This window comes from Physeter macrocephalus, chromosome 15, assembly GCF_002837175.3.
Source record: "Physeter macrocephalus isolate SW-GA chromosome 15, ASM283717v5, whole genome shotgun sequence".
In the NCBI taxonomy this organism is placed as follows: domain Eukaryota; kingdom Metazoa; phylum Chordata; class Mammalia; order Artiodactyla; family Physeteridae; genus Physeter; species Physeter macrocephalus.
The window spans coordinates 9,902,752-9,922,283 of record NC_041228.1 but is presented as its reverse complement, the minus strand read 5'-3'; the positions used below and the strand labels follow the sequence as shown (position 1 = coordinate 9,922,283).

The 19,532-nt window shown below is 49.0% G+C and overlaps 1 protein-coding gene across 5 annotated transcripts in view; it reads right to left on the bottom strand.

Annotated features, from left to right (window-relative positions):
• The window catches only part of LOC114487924 (arf-GAP with SH3 domain, ANK repeat and PH domain-containing protein 1-like), a 124,867-nt gene that overhangs the window by 24,665 nt on the left and 80,670 nt on the right, over positions 1-19,532 (bottom strand). For all 5 annotated transcript variants that reach the window (XR_008619512.1, XR_008619511.1, XM_028500753.2 and 2 more), the window contains exon 3: positions 18,945-19,071. Coding sequence is in view for 3 of the 5 variants with exons in the window: in XM_028500753.2 (XP_028356554.1) it covers positions 18,945-19,071 (127 nt within the window). In the remaining 2 variants the exon portion in view is untranslated. The remainder of the gene's footprint in view (positions 1-18,944; positions 19,072-19,532) is intronic.

The following is a 19,532-nucleotide window of genomic DNA, read 5'->3' as shown; positions in this document are numbered from 1 at the left end:
GTGAAGAACTTCGCACAGTACTAGGCTCCAAAGGAAAGCTTAATAAATTGTGGATATTATAAAATGATAATGGCTCCTGAACGCTTCTAAAGACTGTCAAGCATGGCAATGGATGCTGAAAACATTTCCAGAAGGCTACCTAGTAGAATCCCAGGGCTTGTATTTCTTTTTTTCTTTTTAGAGGGGGTTGTTACAGACTGGGTTTGTGTTTTGCTTTGCTTTAACCAATATTTAGTGTGATTGAGTGAGGCCAAAAGGTTCTGGGGGTGCTAACAGATCAAACTAAGTCACTAAGTCAAGTGACACGACGCATTATTGCAGGAAGCGAATTCGACACTGAACTCCCAACCCACAGCTCCAGAGTAAAGCACACCCACCACCCACAGCATGCCCGGGTAGGCGCAGGGCAACAGGAGGGCCACCCCACATGGATGTATGATCCTGGGTCACAATGTCAAGCTCCTGCCCATTACTCATGCCTGCAAGAGTAAGTCTCGGGAAGCGCCCAGTGTCCAGCGTCAGGAGGAGACGTGACCAAGCAGCCGTTGTGGGATCTTGGGTAAGAACTGCAACGCACAGCTGGTTAAGAGCAGAGACCTGGAGACTAGACAGATCTCAGTCTGAACGTTGGCTCTTTTCCTTCAGCAGTACAACGTGAGCCAGGAAACTACCCACTGCCCAGCCCCAGGCTCCTCATCCGAAAATTCAAGTATTACCTACATCACAGATCTGTTGTGAAGATCAAATGATAAAATACATATCAAGAGCCCGGCTAAGGTTGATGCCAAGATTAAATTATACCACATGTTAACTGCCCAGCCCAATACCAGACATATACCAGGTAATCAGGGTTCAGGCACCAAGGGTTCACTAACAGGCTTTAGGAAATTCTTGGAAACAAAAAGGGAAAGAGGAAAGCATTTGTTTACGTAATAATTTATTAACAAATAAAAGAAAAAGGGGCAGTGAGAAACCAGGGATTCAAACTAAGAGACTCAGGGAACTTGGCATTTTTCCTAAGGGTTCACTGGACTGATATATGGGGAGAGACAGGCAGCTACACTGTAAGGTGTAAGCGGATCCCCACGCTCAACACCTCAACTACCTCCCAACTGCCTCCGCAAGGCGCCTGAAAGCCCACCTTCTGCTGGGTCAGGGCATCATGCACTGCAGGAGGTACACACAGCTCCGGGACAGGCAAGCTGCTGCAATGCCTCATCAGGCTTTAACACCTGTAAGGGAATAGCCTCAGTGAAACTCTCTTCCAGGAGAGTTAGCTGAAAGCAGCCTTTGGTAGGGAAGATATCAGTCCTGAGCCAGGACAATCACGATGCGGGGTGGGGAGGAGAATGTCCTGGAACCCTAAGAGGAAACAAGAAGTCTTAAAGGGGCAAGAAGGCTGAAGAAGGGTATGGGGGAGGATGACACCAGTCATGAAAAGACCGTGGGCCTCAGACACACAAACTCCAGCTTCCCCCACTGACTGCACACCTTGGTCAAGCCACCCTATTTCTCTGTGCTCAATCTTCTCATCTGTAAAATGAAGTTAATACTGCTCACTTTCCAGATGCTCTGAGGATTCTGTAAGATGCCGCAGGTAAAGTACTCAGCATGGAACCCAGAACGTTGTACCGAGAGTCAACCCTGACTTGAAGAAGTCTACGCTAAGCTACTGATAAAATCCCAAGGGAAAAATGCTCCAGAAAGCCACTGCTTGGATTCCCTGGGGAAGTAGAGGCCCAACACATTCAGAGGCAATCTAAGACTTACGGGCCTCTCTGAAACCTTCAGAGCTGAGAAAACACCAGCCCACGAAAACATTAGTGGTGGGGTTTCCAGGTTAACCCGGGAAAACCTTATGAGCCCATCACGTAACCATTCACATGACAAAGTGATGGGGCTCACCAGGCCAGAGACAACTCAAGGACATCTGAAACACAACTTGGCTTCTTAAAAAAAATTAGGTGCCAACTCTCAGACAGGACGAGGTGCTTTTGGCACCTTCCTCCCCTCAGGTTACTCCCAAGGCCCTGGCCCCAGTGCCCCATCAGGCCCACCCAACTTCTAGAGGAGCCCCTCACTCCAAAACACAACCCCCGGCAGCTACTTCTCAGCCAAGTGGTAGGTTGCAAACAGTCCAACTAGCTAATTCACAACCACGTGTCAAGGATGTGGCAGTACTTGGGTCTACAAAAGATACTCACTGATCCAAAGGAGTTTCTCAGCTGGAGAAATGGCCTGTGGAGCTAACAGGGGAAGTGAAACCGTCCAGGCAGCAAAGGAGAAAGGAGAGGAGCTACCCGGGCCGGTTGACACCCTGGCAAGGAGTCCAACAGACTCCGTGTCTGTTTCCTACACATCCCCCCTTTCCTTAGAGAATGCGATTTCCGTATTCCTGAAGCCATGAGGATCAGGCCTTCACAAACTTATTTCCACGGTAAGCGGGGATTTGGGCAGGGAGGCTACAGAAGGCAAAGAAGTCACCACTAAGGACTGGAGGGCTGACAGGGCGGAGCTGCCCACTTCCCCGCGACACTGAGATGACACGGGCGCTTGGCCCTCCATCCGCTCTGCTCCGCAAACAGCGCGAAAACAGCCACGCTGGCTCCTTTGCCTCTTCACACTCACGGTAACTTCTGGTGCACCAACACACGGGAGAGGGCAACAGCACACCCGAAGGCCAAGCTTTCCCTCTGGAGAAACTTTAAAGTCAAGGCCTCACTCAGTGCTGTCCCTGTGTGGGGAAAAAGCTCGTTCACAGGCTGCCCAGGGCTTGGGGGGCAGGTAATGTCGCACGAGCCATCCTTCTGGGGGAATCTGGCTAGATGACAACCATTTCAGAAATTTATGAATACACCTGGCTTTTGACCCAATAACTGCCCTCCTAGGAATCTAGCAACACTAGGGCGGATAATGACAGGTGCATTCACACATTCACAGCTCTGTTTCTGCTGAGCCTGACTATTTAAAAACACAAACTCCTCAGTCGGGGGTAACTTAAGGGAAGGAGGGAAATGCCATTAACATAATGACGTGCCTTATAAAATGTTACTGAAGACTTGATTTTAATGATATGATTTTAATGAAATGCTCACAACGTTTAAATGAAGGTAAGCAGGATGTAGGTGAATCTGGAAGGAAAGCCTGAAGAGACGGCAGTGGTTATCCCTAGCTGCTGGGATTATGGATGACTTTCCAGTTTGCTTTTTTATGCTCTTCCTACCAGTTTTCTACAAAGGGAATATATTCCTTTTATTCTCAATATGAAAAAAATTATTGGGCACAAAAGTATGTTAAGAATAGATTGCAGGACAGGAGCCATCGCTGCCATCGGCAAGAGCAGTTTCAGTGGAATAGTAAGGATGAAAGTCGGCTGAGGTAGATTCAAGAGAATGGAGAATGAGAAACTGGAGGGAGTGGACAGAGACAACTCTTTTAAGGAGTTTTGCTATGAAAGGGAGCAGAGAGATGAGAGATATAAGGTACTAGGGTATGTTTATATGTTCATGGGAATGATGCAGTAGAAAGGGAAGGGCGGATGATGCAAGAGAGAGAAAAGGATCGTTGCAGGAGGAAGGCCCTTGAGTAGGTGAAGGAAAGGGGATGAGATCCAGTGCTCAAGATAAAGGCACTCAGGACAAGATGAGGATGGCTCAGCCACGTTCATGGGAGAAAAAGCCTAGTATATGGATTCAGACACAGGTCAGTGGGTAGATTTAGTGGCTGGAGGATAAGCAAGTTCTCTTCTGATTGCTTCTGTTTTCTCAATGAAATGAGAACAATGCCATCCGCTGACAGTGAAAAGGGGAGAGTAATGAGGTTTGAATAGAGAGAAGAGATAGGAAATAGTCCTCTTGAAGAGTGGAAGAACAACATAAATAAGACAAAGGGTAGATTTTCCCTGCGGTGCTAGGACCCACCTGAGGTTTTCGTAAATTTAAAATGTGACGGGTTGGCAAATCTGGCTGTTGTTCTCTAGCCACATTCGACTACTTGGGTGTAGTCTCAAAGTAGAGGCAAAGGTGCATCCGGTCAGTGTTGTGGCTTTGGAAGGTGGAGACAATACAAGGAGAGGGACAAGAGAGATGAGAGCGTATGGCAGGGAGACTGCACAACCGACCAGTCACGGGGTAAAAAGGGGACTGAAGCTCTGCGGGGGCGAGGAGCAGTGGATGGGTCGCAGAGCAGCATCGGTGGACTGGAGGCCCTGATGTGGTCAAAGATCTGGTACGGTCTGCAAATTAGTGGATGTGAGATGGACCAGTAGGTGTTGGCGAGGCACCCAGAGAATGGGATGCTTGAAACAGAGACTTTGAAAGTGGTTCAGGAACACAACATTGTAAATCAACTATACTTCAATAAAACTTTAAAAAAAAAAAAAAAGAATAGATTGCAGGATTTCCCTGGTGGCGCAGTGGTTAAGAATCCACCTGCCAATGCAGGGGACATGGGTTCGAGCCCTGGCCTGGGAAGATCCCACATGCCGTGGAGCAACCAAGCCCGTGCGCTACAATTACTGAGCCTGCGCTCCAGAGCCCGCGAGCCACAACTACTGAAGCCCACACACCTAGAGCCCGTGAGCCACAACTACTGAGCCTGCAATCTAGAGCCCGCAAGCCACAACTACTGAAGCCCGCGCGCCTAGAGCCCGTGCTCCGCAACAAGAGAAGCCACTGCAACAAGAAGCCCACACACCGCAGGGAAGAGGAGACCCCGCTCGCCGCAACTAGAGAAAGCCTGCACGCAGCAACAAAGACCCAAGGCAGCCAAAAACAAATAAAAAATAAAATAAATTTGTTTTTTTTTAAAAGAATAAGTTGTAGCCTAACACAACACTATAAAGCAACTCTACCCCGATAAAAATTTTTTAAAAAAAAGAAGATTGTAGCACCTGTTAAATGACACCAGAGACACAAGCAACGCTATCCAGACTATGGGAAATTGTATGGGACAAACAACCCTTTTTGTCTACAAATAAATTACAAAGAAAAAAAAGAGGGGGTACCCACAGATTAAAGACATTTTACATACATGTCAAGTTGAACCTATGGATTGCATTTGGATCCTGGTTTGAACAAATCATAAAAAAAAAAAAAAGAGAGCTGGGGAAATTTGAACACTGAATATTTAATGCTATGTTGAGAAAATGTTCATTTTTTGATGTGATCATTATATTTATTGTGGTTCAGCGTGGCTGTTGTTTTTCAAGTCCGTATCTTTCAGAGATACACACTAAAATATGTATGGATGAAATGAAAGAATTTCTGGAATTGCTTCAAAAATCAAGGTGGGGGGCTTCCCTGGTGGCGCAGTGGTTGGGAGTCCGCCTGCCGATGCGGGGGACACGGGTTCGTGCGCCGGTCCGGGAGGATCCCACATGCCGCGGAGCGGCTGGGCCCGTGAGCCATGGCGGCTGGGCCTGCGCGTCCGGAGCCTGTGCTCCGCAACGGGAGAGGCCACAACGGTGAGAGGCCCGCGTACCGCAAAAAAAAAAAAAAAAAAAAAAATCAAGGTGGGGCGGTAGGGATAAAAACAAGACTGGCCAAAGCAGATCACTGTCAAAGCTGGGTGACAGGTATGTGGAAGTTCCTACTGGTTTCTCTACTTTTGCATGTGTGAAAGTCACAAACAAACCAACAAACTAAAACAGAAACATGCCCAAAGTAACTGAGCTACTAAGGAAAAAAGAGACTACAAAAGCTATTTGTGTGTGTAGGGGGGAATCCAAGAATGCAAAGTATTACAAACTAGTCCAATAATAAAATCCATGTTCTTTTTTTTAAGTCAGAAGGTATTCTCTAAGTTAAAAATCACCTGACAAAACATCCCACAGATCCACCTCTTTCAGACGGTGAGCTTTCCGCAGGGCAGTGCCGTGGGAAACAACACACGAGACTGGACGGCAGAACTGTCCTTGAGCTTCCGCACGCTACTTCTTCAGTCTTGCGACCTTTAACAAGTCATTTCAACTTTCTGAGCCTCCGTCTCCTCATCTGTCAGATGAGGAAACGGTAGCTTTGTTGCCTTAAAAAGTGTTGTGGATGAAATGAGACACTACGCACTCGTAAGCAGTTATAACAGAGTACAGAAGAGGTGCAGAGAAAACCCAGAGCACAACCGCTGGTAAAATCACGATTCACTCCTTACCATTTGTAAAGGAAAATCAGAGACCAACTCTTGTTGAAAAGACCAATCCCTCTGATACCATATCACACACTGGCTGCCCCAGACAATGCATATAAATTATCCAAATTGAAATGCCTCCCATTCAACTTTAAGGAAACAAATCCAGAGGGGAAAATGCTTTCTCTTCCACTGGAATATGCAGGTCTTGTTTGTGTGTTTGTTTCCACTAAGAAAGTAAACACTAACCTGACTCTCTTCCTTTCCCCTGCACTTTGCAGCTAAATCACAGCAAAGTCAGGCTGGTTGGATGTGGGAAGGGTTTGGCTGCAGAGCCCCACAGACCTGGGTGTGATTCCCGGCTCCATTATTTATTAGCTGGGTGACGCGAGGGTTAAAAATAACACAGACAGTTATTTCTGTACTCAGGACAGAGCTGGGACTCAAAAAGTGAGAGCTGACACTGTTCCTGAAATTGCTAGCCCACTGAAAGACTGCAGGTTGCGGACACCAAAAATCCAGACCAAAAATTCAGCTTGGCATCCAAGGTCTGCCATGAATCTGTGGCAAGACCTCCAGGAAATTTAGCAGTCGAGGGTTTTTTCCATTTGCTCTATGTAATTAGTAGGCACATAACTGAAGTCCAGAGAGGTAGACAGCAGCACTTGGAAAACTTTTACCAGACCTACCCTCAACAATTATAAATCAAATGCAATTTCACTCTACCCTTCATTATTTTAGTCATATTTCTGAGTGACACTAGGTAAAAGAAAAAGGGGCGGCGGGAGAGGGTATCCCTGGCCTCAAGGTACTTACAATCTACTAAAAGTGAATACATGTATGACCATGAATAAGTATATAATTTAGTTAATTAGCCAACTGGAGGGGAAAAAATGTGATTTCCATGACCACCCAGTGGTATTTAATATCTTGTCAGGAAGTTCTTATTCAACTCTAACCGAAATATCTCATGCTTCAGCTGAAGCCTATTTCATTAACATTCCATTCACAATATAAAGCATTTTTTCTTTAGGACGAGTCTGAGGTAGAAAGAGCATGGACTGGTCTGAATCCTTTCTAAGCCGAGCCTGTCATCTGTAAAACGGGCAACAGTGCCCACCCCACAGAGCTGCTGGAAGGACTGAATTAAGTGGCATGATGTGTGTAAGGCATCCAACACAGTGCCCGGCGTAGAGAAGGTGCTTAATTGTAGTGCTGGCGGATTCGGAATTTGTTCAAACTCTTTTACTCAAAATGCAGAAGCCTTGGGACAGTGACAACGTTCTTTGACTTGGCACCATTTTATTTACCGGGAGGCAGTGCTTTCACTTGCATTGCTATGAAAAATATTACTACTATTAAAGCAGCAGCAGCTGCCAGGCCAGCAGCGAACGCTTATTTTGATTTGCACTTCGTGGAAATAAGGAGTATCTAATTTTATGTAGGTGCTATTCATGTGAATAAACATCACAAGGAAAAGGAAATGGGCTACATTTTTAAAGATGATTAATGAAACATAAAAGAAGACTCCCCACATTTGAAAACAGCAAAGACGCTCAAATTTTGTTTTGCGTGTAACTGGTCAGCGAAGTCACTTAAATGGAAAGAAAGCTGCGGGCCCTCGTCAGACGTTTAAGCAGCTTCTGTTATTCGACACTGGGAGACAGCCAATCAAAGCAGCACATTTCCCCAGCAGAGCCCAGCTGCCCTGCCCTATCTTCCACCCGCCCTGGGTATCTATGGGAGATTACTCCTGAGCACCGTGTCATCACCATGGGTTTAAACGGCAGTGGGGTGTTTCTCCTCCACCCACACCCCGTGTGGAATGTTGGGTCTTTCTTGACCACATCAGGAAAGCTACAGTTAGGCAGCGCGCTGCCCGCAGCCCTGACCGCAGCCCTTCAAAGTGTCCCAAATGAATACAGAGCAGAGGGGTCACGGGGAGGCGAGACTTGCAGAGGGAAGGGCAGAGAAACGAACATCCCCAGGGCCGCCGGTGCGAGGCACGGGGCTGCTGCTGGCCCTCCCGACAGCCCTGCGAGGGAGGCCCTGTCGTCTCCACGTGGCTCTCACTCCAGCGAAGGATGCCGACGGTGGGACCCTCGTCCCGTCGCCCTGGCTGATCCGGGGTAGAGAGGGTGCTTCCCTACTCCCTTAGCTTTCTCTGAGGACCACCATCACGCCCAGTCCCTGCTGAAGAGGGATCACCTCCCAACCGATAGCCCCACCAACCCACCAACGCTGACTGCACTAGCGGTGGTCTCCTGACCCCAGCTGGCTGACGAGACCCCCCGTCCCATGTGTCCCAGCCAGGCACAGAGACTAAGCTGGTCGGGGGCACCAGAGCCAGGGCTGCCAATCTCTACCATTTGCTTAAGAGAATAGCCTCACTTCCTACCATTCTTGCTCCTCGTGTTCCATAAAATACCCCCCATGAGTCCTTATAATAAACCCTCATTTTGCCTGAACTAGCTGTATTTTGTTTTCTTGGGTGGAGGCAGAGTCTGTTACTTCCAACAGAAGAGCCTAACACACTTGGGCTTTCTGGGTCTCAGCTTCCTCGTCCATAGAAAGCAGGAGACGGTCTCTAAGGCCTTTTCCAGCTCTGTCGAGTGTATCCCACAATAATACAGGGCACTGGGGACACGGCTGTCCTTGCCCTAGCCCCTGAGCACAATGCTACAGAAATACAAGGTATCCAGGCTCTATTAATAATAGAAAGAGCTTGGAAGAACTTATCTTTTTCTCCATCCAAATCACATCTGGCAGGGAAAGGGATGGTCTGGATGGACTCTGCTTTCTGTAATAGTTGCTACGTGCAATGCAATCATCTTTGGGGCTTTACCTCCCTGGGGCAAGAGGCTCTGATTTTGTTTTCCTAGCTTCTGGGTGGCTAAATTGGGTGCTGTCTTATCAAAGGCACACATATTCCAGTTCTTCTGGGAAAATTATCCCCTAGGCTTGGCGTTAAAATTCAGTTCTTACGTAAGTGACCACAAACAGCACCATGACACAGGGCTGCTCAGAAGGGGCTCTGGGCGGGAGGAACCCACTGTGAACTCCCAGATTCTGTTAAGACCAAGCGGGGTCAAGGGCCTCCAGGTCTGACCTAACTCCTGCCCCACGAATAATGAAAATTCATCTTACTGACACTGAAAAGAAGTTATGGGGCTTCCCTGGTGGCACAGTGGTTAAGAATCTGCCTGCCAATGCAGGGGACATGGGTTCGAGCCCTTGCCCTAGCCCCTGAGCACAATGCTACAGAAATACAAGGTATCCAGGCTCTATTAATAATAGAAAGAGCTTGGAAGAACTTATCTTTTTCTCCATCCAAATCACATCTGGCAGGGAAAGGGATGGTCTGGATGGACTCTGCTTTCTGTAATAGTTGCTACGTGCAATGCAATCATCTTTGGGGCTTTACCTCCCTGGGGCAAGAGGCTCTGATTTTGTTTTCCTAGCTTCTGGGTGGCTAAATTGGGTGCTGTCTTATCAAAGGCACACATATTCCAGTTCTTCTGGGAAAATTATCCCCTAGGCTTGGCGTTAAAATTCAGTTCTTACGTAAGTGACCACAAACAGCACCATGACACAGGGCTGCTCAGAAGGGGCTCTGGGCGGGAGGAACCCACTGTGAACTCCCAGATTCTGTTAAGACCAAGCGGGGTCAAGGGCCTCCAGGTCTGACCTAACTCCTGCCCCACGAATAATGAAAATTCATCTTACTGACACTGAAAAGAAGTTATGGGGCTTCCCTGGTGGCACAGTGGTTAAGAATCTGCCTGCCAATGCAGGGGACATGGGTTCGAGCCCTGGCCTGGGAAGATCCCACATACCGTGGAGCAACTAAGCGCGTGCGCCACAACTACTGAAGCCCAAGCCCCTAGACCCTGTGCTCCGCAACTAGAGAAGCCACCGCAATGAGAAGCCCACGCACCGCAACGAAGAGTAGCCCCCGCTTGCCGCAACTAGAGAAAGCCTGCGCACAGCAATGAAGACCCAACGCAGCCAAAAAATTAAAAAATAAAATAAAATAATAATAATAAAAAAGAGAAGTTATGAGGCACACAGAAATGCAAATTCAAGGGTAGATCCTTTTCTTTGAAGGCGCCTGCCTCCAAACCAAAATAGAATTCCTTGTGGTCTCAGTGCTTCAAGCTGTAATCAGTAAAGCAAACAACCAAGCTGCCACGCTCTGTCCCAGTCAGGGCCAAGACATAAATGCTTCCCCCAGCACCTCCCCACAAATGACCAAAACCAAATACCTGCATTTATTACGTAACAGAGGACGCGGCTCATTACCCCAAAGCCCCAGCAAAAATCAAAAAGGGCGGCACTGCCCCAGCTTTGAGGCACCGACGGAGGGGATGTGGCAGAAGGAGGTCAGGGGGAAGGAAACAAAGAATCAGCAGTGACACCAGGAAGCACGGACAGCAAGGCTGCACCGGCAGAGCCCATCAGACTGGCCTGGGTCCAACGGGGCAGCACTGGCCACTGGTTCCCTTACTTCACAGCAGTACCGCCAAGGGCTGAGTATAGAGTAAAACGGAGTTGACAGTCTATTTCAGATCAAGTTGGCTTTGACCGTGACCCCCGCAGTGGTCAACGTGTTTAGGGCTGCCCTAGTCCTCCCTCTAGTCCCATCTGCGCCTCCACCCTCCAGCTCCTCCCAGGCACACAGCTGGCTCTGTCACCGACCTCATCACGCATCCGTCCAAAATGACTCCACCGACTCTCGTCCTCTAGGTCACACATTCAGGGGTCCAACCCAATTAATAATAAACAGCAACAACAGTGACGCTAAGAACAATCATTTAGAGAGCACCAACCACGCCGGACACGGCTCCATGCACCTCACGTACGCCGACTCACTAAGAGGCAGGTACTACCCCCATGAGAACCCTCAGACACACGAAGCTTCAGTGAGTTGCCTGACACACACTAGGAGATAAGAGGGCTGCAATTAACCTCAGCAAGGGAACTCTGTCCTCCTCGAGCCAAATGTCGCCGCTGGTCCACAGTGGAGAGAGCTCTGCCCGGCTCCCCATCAAGGAATGCCTTGCACCTCCTTCCTCCTCGCCCCACGGGAGGAAGCCTGACTAATGCGACAGGTCAGACCTTGGCATTCATAGGGCCACATTTTACCAGTAACGCAGTCACCTGATGAGTGCCGCGCTTGCATTATCTCCTTTAATACTCAAAACGATGCCATTTATTCATCGAATGAGGAAACCGAGGCTTAGCTGCAAAGTGATCCCCATCCAGCCCATCACTTACTCGCGTTTAAATAATACATGTGGGAATGGCTGAGGCCAAGGTCTGCCTCTAGTCCCCAAATGACTAGGTTACATAAATGGGAACCACCTCTCCGAGGCTCCCTTGACTCCCAGACGTAAAGACAAAGGTCTGGGTAACGTCTGAACATCCAACACCACAAACGCTTCTAATGAAAGCCTCCCAGCCCCACATCAGGGACGGCTGCTGCGGCTTCGCACAGCAGGCCATGTGAGAGCAGGACTTACCAGCAGAGCGGCTGGCAAGATCAGGTTCCCAAATTCAGGTTCATTCTCCACTCCTTCTACCTGGAAGCAAGTTCTAGGGAACGACACTGGAAAAGGCATCATCGCAAGAGCCACAGGGTCCCCCCCAACCCCCCCCACCCGTGTACAACCAGCCTCCATAGCCCTTTGGGAGAGCAGAGTGCGAAGAGCCTGGGCTAGGAGTCAGGAGACTGGAATTCAAACCCCTGCCTAATTTCCTTCCCATCTTTAGGTCTCCGTCTCCACCTCTGAAAGCAACATTAATAAGCTAGATCTGTGTGGGTCCTTTTCCTTCATGAGCTTTCTCCCACCGGAATACAAAACTCAAAGCTTCTTCTAGCAAACCAAAAACAAGAATGAGAGAACATTTTGCTTCCCAAGTTTAGGAATCTATAACTGGCAATCCAAGTATCTGATCAGCAGGAGATAATCAGTGCTCCACCACCAAGCGGATGTATTTCAGCCAAAATCCAAGACAACTGGCATGAGAAATATGCTGAACCACACTATGAGAGGTGTCTATTAATTTTCCTGGGCTACTGCCAGTGGCTGTTGGACCCACATGGCAACTTCCATGGGCCTCTCAGAGACCAGGCTCCTAGGCTGGCAAGCACCAGACTAGATTTTCTCCGAGGCCCCTCAGCTCTGATGTCCAGAGTTCCCAGCACCCAGCCCAAAGGCAGGGCTGTGATGGGCAGGAAGCCCGAAGGCAGCCAGCCGGAGAGCCCTGCAGCACTCCAACCCAGAGTCGCGGTTCTTCAGCCAGGGCTGCAGGCAGCTCACAGGCAAAGACAGGTTAGTCAACAGTCCCAGACCAAGTATGCCAGAGTGGAGCTGGAAGCCACAGGGCCTTTTCCACTTCTGCCGAGCCCAGGGAGGACTGCTGGCAACGCTGTCTCTGACTACAGAAGACAGAGATTTCAAGAGAGGTCCAACAAGAGGTCTCTTAAGAAGAGAGAAAAACAACTTTCCCTTTTTCTTCTCTACCCCGAACTACTATCTATCTATCTATCTATCTCTCTCTCTCTCTCTCTCTCTCTCTCTCTGTCTCTCTCTGTCTCTCTCTGTCTCTCTCTGTCTCTCTCTGTCTCTGGCACTAGAAATCAAGTGGAGAGAAGAAAAATAATCAGCGGACATCTGCAAGACAAAAAACAAACAAACAAACAAAAACTAGCAGACAGGAAGCACAAAAGAGTGAACTAGAGATGAAACAGAACGCCTTTCAGATCCAGAGATCCTGCATTCAGAGCATTCACTACTGTGTGACCTTGGGGAACACATTTTACCTCTCTGAGCCTTGGTTTATTCATATGTAAAAGAATGATAAGAATGCTATCAGACAGGGATTTTGTTAGATGGTAGAAGTGGACAACGTTTTTTAAACCCTAAAGATGTATATAAAAGGCAAACAGCATTAGCTTGGACTAGCCGGCTAACAGGTTTGAGCCTCGTTTTAGAAAGAGTATGAGTTCTGGTACATAAAGGAAGTGTCCGTCTCTCCTTGCTTCTACAGGCAAATGTATTCTTCACGCACTAGCCTTTGCTGGTTATGTCCAGAGAAAACTCACCCTAAGTACCTCGGGACTGAGGGTTGAGCCACAGAGCCCAGAATCTTGCGTGGGAAGGTGGCATCGGGGAAGACCTGCTCACCTTTTGTTGTTTTATCTTCAGGAGTTCAGGGACAAAGTAAGCACATATTCTTAACCTTAAGCAATGCAAAGGACCAACTTTGATTTTATCTAAACCCTTCCTGAGACTTGTTTTTTTTAAGACTACAACCAAGTTTAGCAGCCACTATATAAAGGAGCACTTCCTATTAAGTTTACCAGCTTTTAAAATTTAAGAGAAGTAATGCAATTGCATTCTAGAACACTGGGAGCTGATGAACAAGGTCAGACTCCAAGCCCTGGCCATACAGGTCCTACATGTGAGATTCCCTAGAACAACAACACTTGAGGACTTAAAAGCATTTATCAAAGATTGATGACCTCTAGCCATCAGCATGGAAGAAGATGCCCAAAGAACATGGATAAAAATGAAACTTACATGGGGTGGGAGGAGACACATACAGATGAAGTCTGACTGGCATGCACGCAAACACTATAGATATGGGAGTAATTCCCAAATCCACTACTTACCGTTTGTGTGATGTTGGGCAAAAGACTTAACTATCATAAGATGAGGTCAATGATAACTGTAGGGTAAACGTCAGCATGAAATAACAGTATGAGGCTGGCACACAGTTAAGAGCACTAACAGCTGGTAACTACTGTTATTTTTGGAACAGGCCTTGATAAGGAACCTCCATTCCACACTTTCATTCATTTCTTCATTTAGTCAAACATTTCTATGCCTTCAGAAAGGACTGAACACCTCATCTGCCCATGCTAACACAAGCCAGCCTCTGATGCAAGACCCACACTTGACTGAAAACCCCCTTAACAAAACTTTTAGACTGCTGAGGGCAGGGCTGTTCAGCTTAGAATGCCCAGGGTCCAGCACACTTCAGGGCATGTGTATGGACAATTTGTATATTGACTGGACGAGTGATTTAGCTTGTGTCACAGGATAATGCCCTATGTTATTTCCCCCACCTAAAAGCTGCCCCTCTCTACCTTGTTAAGAGTGATGGCCCAACTGAGCTCTCTCTCCAAGACCATCAGAATCTCCATAACCTAATCCAGGTAGCACCGCCCCCCATACCTCCACTAGGCTGTACACAGCATGCGCTCCCCCAAAATATGCTGAGTGAATGCTGTTCCTCGATAATGCCAAATAAGTTCCCGCATTTGAATCTGAAAAACCACACGCAAACCTGTGAAAGCACAGGGGAGAAAAAGTAGTGCACTTAAGTATTACCTTGAAGAACTCCCTGGAACGTGAACATGAAGAAAAACCAAGCCACCTAGGAACTTAGGTACCTCTGTTTCATGAGACCAAAATGAGAAGGGACAATAAAAGTGAAGCCTCCTTGGGACTTCCCTGGTGGCACAGTGGTTAAGAATCTGCCTGCCAATGCAGGGGACATGGGTTCGAGCCCTGGTCCGGGAAGATCCCACATGCCGCAGAGCAGCTAAGCCCATGCGCCACAACTACTGAGCTTGCGCTCTAGAGCCCGCGAGCCACAACTAGAGAAAGCCCGTGCGCAGCAACGAAGACCCAACACAGCCTAAAATAAATAATTTTTTTTTTTAAAGTGTAGCCTCCTACGTTCTCTACAAAACGCCTGCAATATGTCTTTGTGGACATTTAGAACGTCTACTTTATGTCTTGTTTAGGATTTCCTAACTCATTTACTTACTAGCCATTTCACCTTGGAGACAAATCACTTCATCACTTCATCTCAGTTTTCTTCTCTGTAAAATGGAGGTAACAACTGTCCCTCCTTCATAAAGCCTGTATGAGGATTAAGTGTGATCACGCGTGCCGTGTGTCTTCAACGCGCCTGGTACAGAGCAGCTGCTCAATAAATGGGCAGAACGTGCCTCCTCCACCGTCACCAAAGATAAAACTGCTGGGCCAATACTAAATAACCAAGCCAACCTTCGTGTATCATATTGGACTCTCCCTGTCACCAAGCACCAAGTACGGACCTATCTAAGCCTTTAAATGTAGAGTCTGTCCTACTCTCTCCCCCGACAGTGGTCCTGGAATGGGCCTGCTTGCTCCCCTCTTGGGAAAGCCCTGCCTTCTCCTAGTCATTTACTCATCATTTCCAAACGGTCACAAGTCAAATGGCACACATCAGTGTGCTCTGGTTGCTGAATAAGCAAAACACTGGCTTTTTGCTTGGAAAACACTCACACACCAGCAAGAAACCTTGGCAGCCCATCCGCTCTTGCCTCTCAAAAGCAGCCACTCATTGTGTGCCAGCCACGCCATGACTTCCAGGGTCATGTGGGACCCTTTGCCCCCAAAGGTGAAGCCCAGAAGTAAACTCTTTTCCTTTTTTACCGCATATTTCTGACCCAGCTCCTTGAGTGCACATCACAGAGAGATGAAAATAAAAGCACCAACATCTGCAAAGCACAGAACTCTTTGCCAACAGGACACAGCAAAAGGGAGAGTGTGGGCTAATTTGGGGTTCCAAGCTAGGAGATCTAATACAACCTTTTAGGTGAGACTTAGGAATCCAAAGAGCAAAAAAGTTCATAAATAAATAGGAAGACAATTAGTAGAACTAGAAAAAGATTTTTTTAAAAATTCTAAGCGGCCCAAATTAATTCCTATTCCTGAGTTTCCACATCACCAAAAAAGTACCCAAAAGTTCTATTCCTAAGAATAACCACAAGATAATACAAACAGCGCTCTTAAAGTTTCCATATATCTCACTCATGAAGCCTAGGCCAACAAGATTTCGTGGTCTGCCCCAAATCTTTTCCTTATATTTTGAGGATAACAACCTTAAGCCCCATAATTTTTTTTTGATTAATTAATTTATTTTTTGGCTGCGTTGGGTCTTCATTGCTGCGTGCGGGCTTTTCTCTGGTTGCAGCAAGCGGGGTCTACTCTTTGTTGCAGTGCGTGGGCTTCTCATTGCAGTGGCTTTTCTTGCGAAGCGACGGGCTCTAGGTGCGCAGGCTTCAGTAGTTGAGGCTCAGCAGTTGTGGCTCATGGACTCTAGAGCTCAGGCTCAGTAGTTGTGGCGCACGGGCTTAGTTGCTCCGCGGCATGTGGGATCTTCCCGGACCAGGGCTCAAACCCGTGTCCCCTGCATTGGCAGGTAGATCCTTAACCACTGCACCACCAGGGAAGTCCTAAGCCCCATAATTTTTAAGAACTGAATTCTGATCCACTCAAGACATTTATACTAATGTACCTCTTCCACATATGTAAGCTCGGGTGGGGGGGATTAAAAATTCAACTGTGGTGATTATCTATCAATTAAGAAACTAAAGGGCATATTTCACATTTATGTTAAAGGCAATCACTCACGAGTCCAACGTCATGGAATACAATTCAGTAGTTAAAACGTGCAGGCTGGAGACAAGGATTTCTTGACCAGGACTGCACTTGAGTTCAGAAAAACAGTTACAAAATTATTGTGCCACTCTCTATGAAACATTCATTGTGATATTTTGGGGAACATATCAACGTACTCCAACATGACACTTCTGAACTTCCAGCCTGGTTCCAAGTCCTTCTCAAGTTCATAGGTGACCAAGTTTGTATTATCACCGGGTCTGTTTTTCTATCTAACCTTGCAAAACAATATTCCTCGCCAAAAAAATGTATCTGCTGTATTTGCTGTTAAATTTAGTAGCCTCAAACGAAGATCAAGAGCAGCTGCATGTAATTTTAAAACATTAACCCTATCCTCTGATGTGGCCGCAAAATGTGGGCACATAGCCCTACAAACCGCATCACCAACTATATACTTACCCTTATCACACCCCACACAAACAGAATACAGTGACACTATCTGAATGTGCAGAAAGGGAAAGTTAAAATAATTAACAGCTCTATTAGCAGGCACTGAAGAACTTCTCGAGAAGGAAAATAACCGCTCAGTCTAAACGATGTCACAGTCTTTAGAAGCATATACAATTACTACAGAAGAAGGATGAAAAATGCTCCCATATCAGCATGTTTCAATTTATCACAATCAAGTGAAGGACAGACTTGTCATAGGGTTGAATGCCTGGCAAGTCCGTTTAATCCCAGACACCAAACATCAGGCTGGTGCAACAGACAGGCAGGCAGTTGACAAAAACAAAACTAAAACAAAGAAGAGAGCCATTTACCTCTGGCTTTCCAACAAATCTAGTTAGATGGTATTTCTCCAGCTGAATTTCAAAATTCAGTTCAATAACCCAACATTAACTTCAGAGAGACTCCAGAAGCAACCTCAACTGGCATAAAACATTCAGACTAATTTGCAGCATCAGGCCAGCAAAACAGGACCCAGCACTAGCAGGAACGTCTCCTCTCCTAAAATTTAGGGCCCCTGAGCTTCTGAACACCAGTTCTGCTTGTAACCTGACCCAGAGCTGAGTATCGAAGCCTGCGTCAAGAGCAGTTTGCCCACAGAAGCCCAAGCTTCTTAATGTTACAGAGGGGGAGCCATGGTGAGCTTAAATCGGAAAGAGCTTCCCAAACCTCAAGTAAACCAACCACACAATAATAATCTACGCAGGGAAAATGATCTGCCTTCCTAACTTCCCCCAATGCTGTCTTTTTCAGTTGAAATAGCTTTGGCTTCTTTGGAGGGTAGTGGTGCTTTACGGCACTCAGAGATGGTGCAGAGTTCCAGGGCAAATGCCTATTTTTATGGCGGTTCGGAGGCTTCTGCAGCTCCTGGGCTTGTGGGTTCCTCCTTACCTACCCACTCTGCCTGATCACTAATTCACTTAAAATTTTAAAGGAAACTGCTACACCCTTGGCTCTGCCCTGGGCACCCACAACCTCTCCCCGGAGGACCCAGATAAGAGGAGCTGTTCCTTCTGCAGTCGCAGGCCTCCCTTCTTCCTGTCTAGCCAGCTCTTCCAGGCAGCATCAGCCTCGGGTCTGCATTCACAGCTTAGGAGTTCCCTGTGGGCAGATCCTGCTGGCGCAGCAGCCTCAAACCTAACCAAACCATCCAGCCAGGGGAGGAGGGTGAGGACCAGTCTGCACAGATATCTCTTTCCACCCAGGGCTTTAGGACTAGAAGGGAGGAATCTTAGGGGGGAGGCAGTCCCGGCCTGAGCCCCCTCTCATTCCTTTGGGATTTTTCCACCGGCCCTCGCCTATGCAGCGAAGCCTGCCTGGCCAAGCCGGGCCTTGGAGAGCTGCATTCACTGACCATCTCCCAGTCCCTCACGAGTGACCTTGGCCACCGGCCTTCGCCTCCCTGCCCTCGGTGGCCTGACACCACCTGCTTCGCGGGTTACGAGAGGGTCACAAGGATGTAGAAAGCGCCTAGAAGCCTGCCTGGCACCCAGGAAGGGCGCAAGAGAGGGAGAGGACTTCCCTCTTCTTCTGCCTCGGGCTGTCTAGAGCCCGCTCAGTTCTCTCCCCCACCTCCAGCTCCGGGGGAAATGGGGCGGGGGCTGCACATCTGAAGTCCCCCGATCACCTGGGAGCGCGGTGGGCGGAGGGGGTCCCGGAGGGGGTGTGGCTCCCCAGGCCCCAACATCCCCATCCTCCCCGGCTCGGAAATCGAAACAATCCAACTGCGAGGCGGCGGCCGCGAGGGGAGGCAGCGAGGCATCCCAGCTGGCGGGCCGGGGTCCCCGGCTGGGGGGCGGGCGCCGGGGGCGGGGCGGGGGGGGTGCGCGGAGGTCACCGGCCCCGACCTACCTCCTCCAGCAGCGTCACGGTGTTCCTGCAGTTGTGCAGCCGCGTGGTGAAGCTGGACGTGGTGGGCGAGTTGTAGTCCTCGGTGGTCTCGGCGATAAACTCGGAGACGGAGATCTGGTCCGGCATCCTGCCGGGGAGGGCGAGACACAAGCGGGGGCGGGGGGTGAGTCACGGCGCAGGCTCCCGGGGCTGCGGGCCGGCCGGCGGCTCATGAACGCCCCGCGCGCAGCCCGCCACCCGCCGCCCGGCCTGGAGCGGCTCGAGATCCCGGCGGCGGCGGCAGGAGAAAGGGCTGGCGGCCGAAGCAGGCGGCGGCGGCGGCGGCGCTCGGCGCGGGGCCCTTCAAACTCCGAGCGGCGCGCGAGGCAGGGGGCTCTCGGGGACCCGCCTCCCTCTGCTCATGCCGGCGGCGGCGGGGGAGGGGACGCGGCGCTGCGCGGCGCTGCGCGGGGGCCCGGGCTGGGCAGGTCGGGGCGGCAGGCGCTGCCTCCTCACACGCTCTGACAGGCGGCGGCGCGGACACCGACTGACTTAGCACACACTCCCGCTGGCGGGCTGGCGGGAGGCGGGCGGCGCTCCCGCTACAGT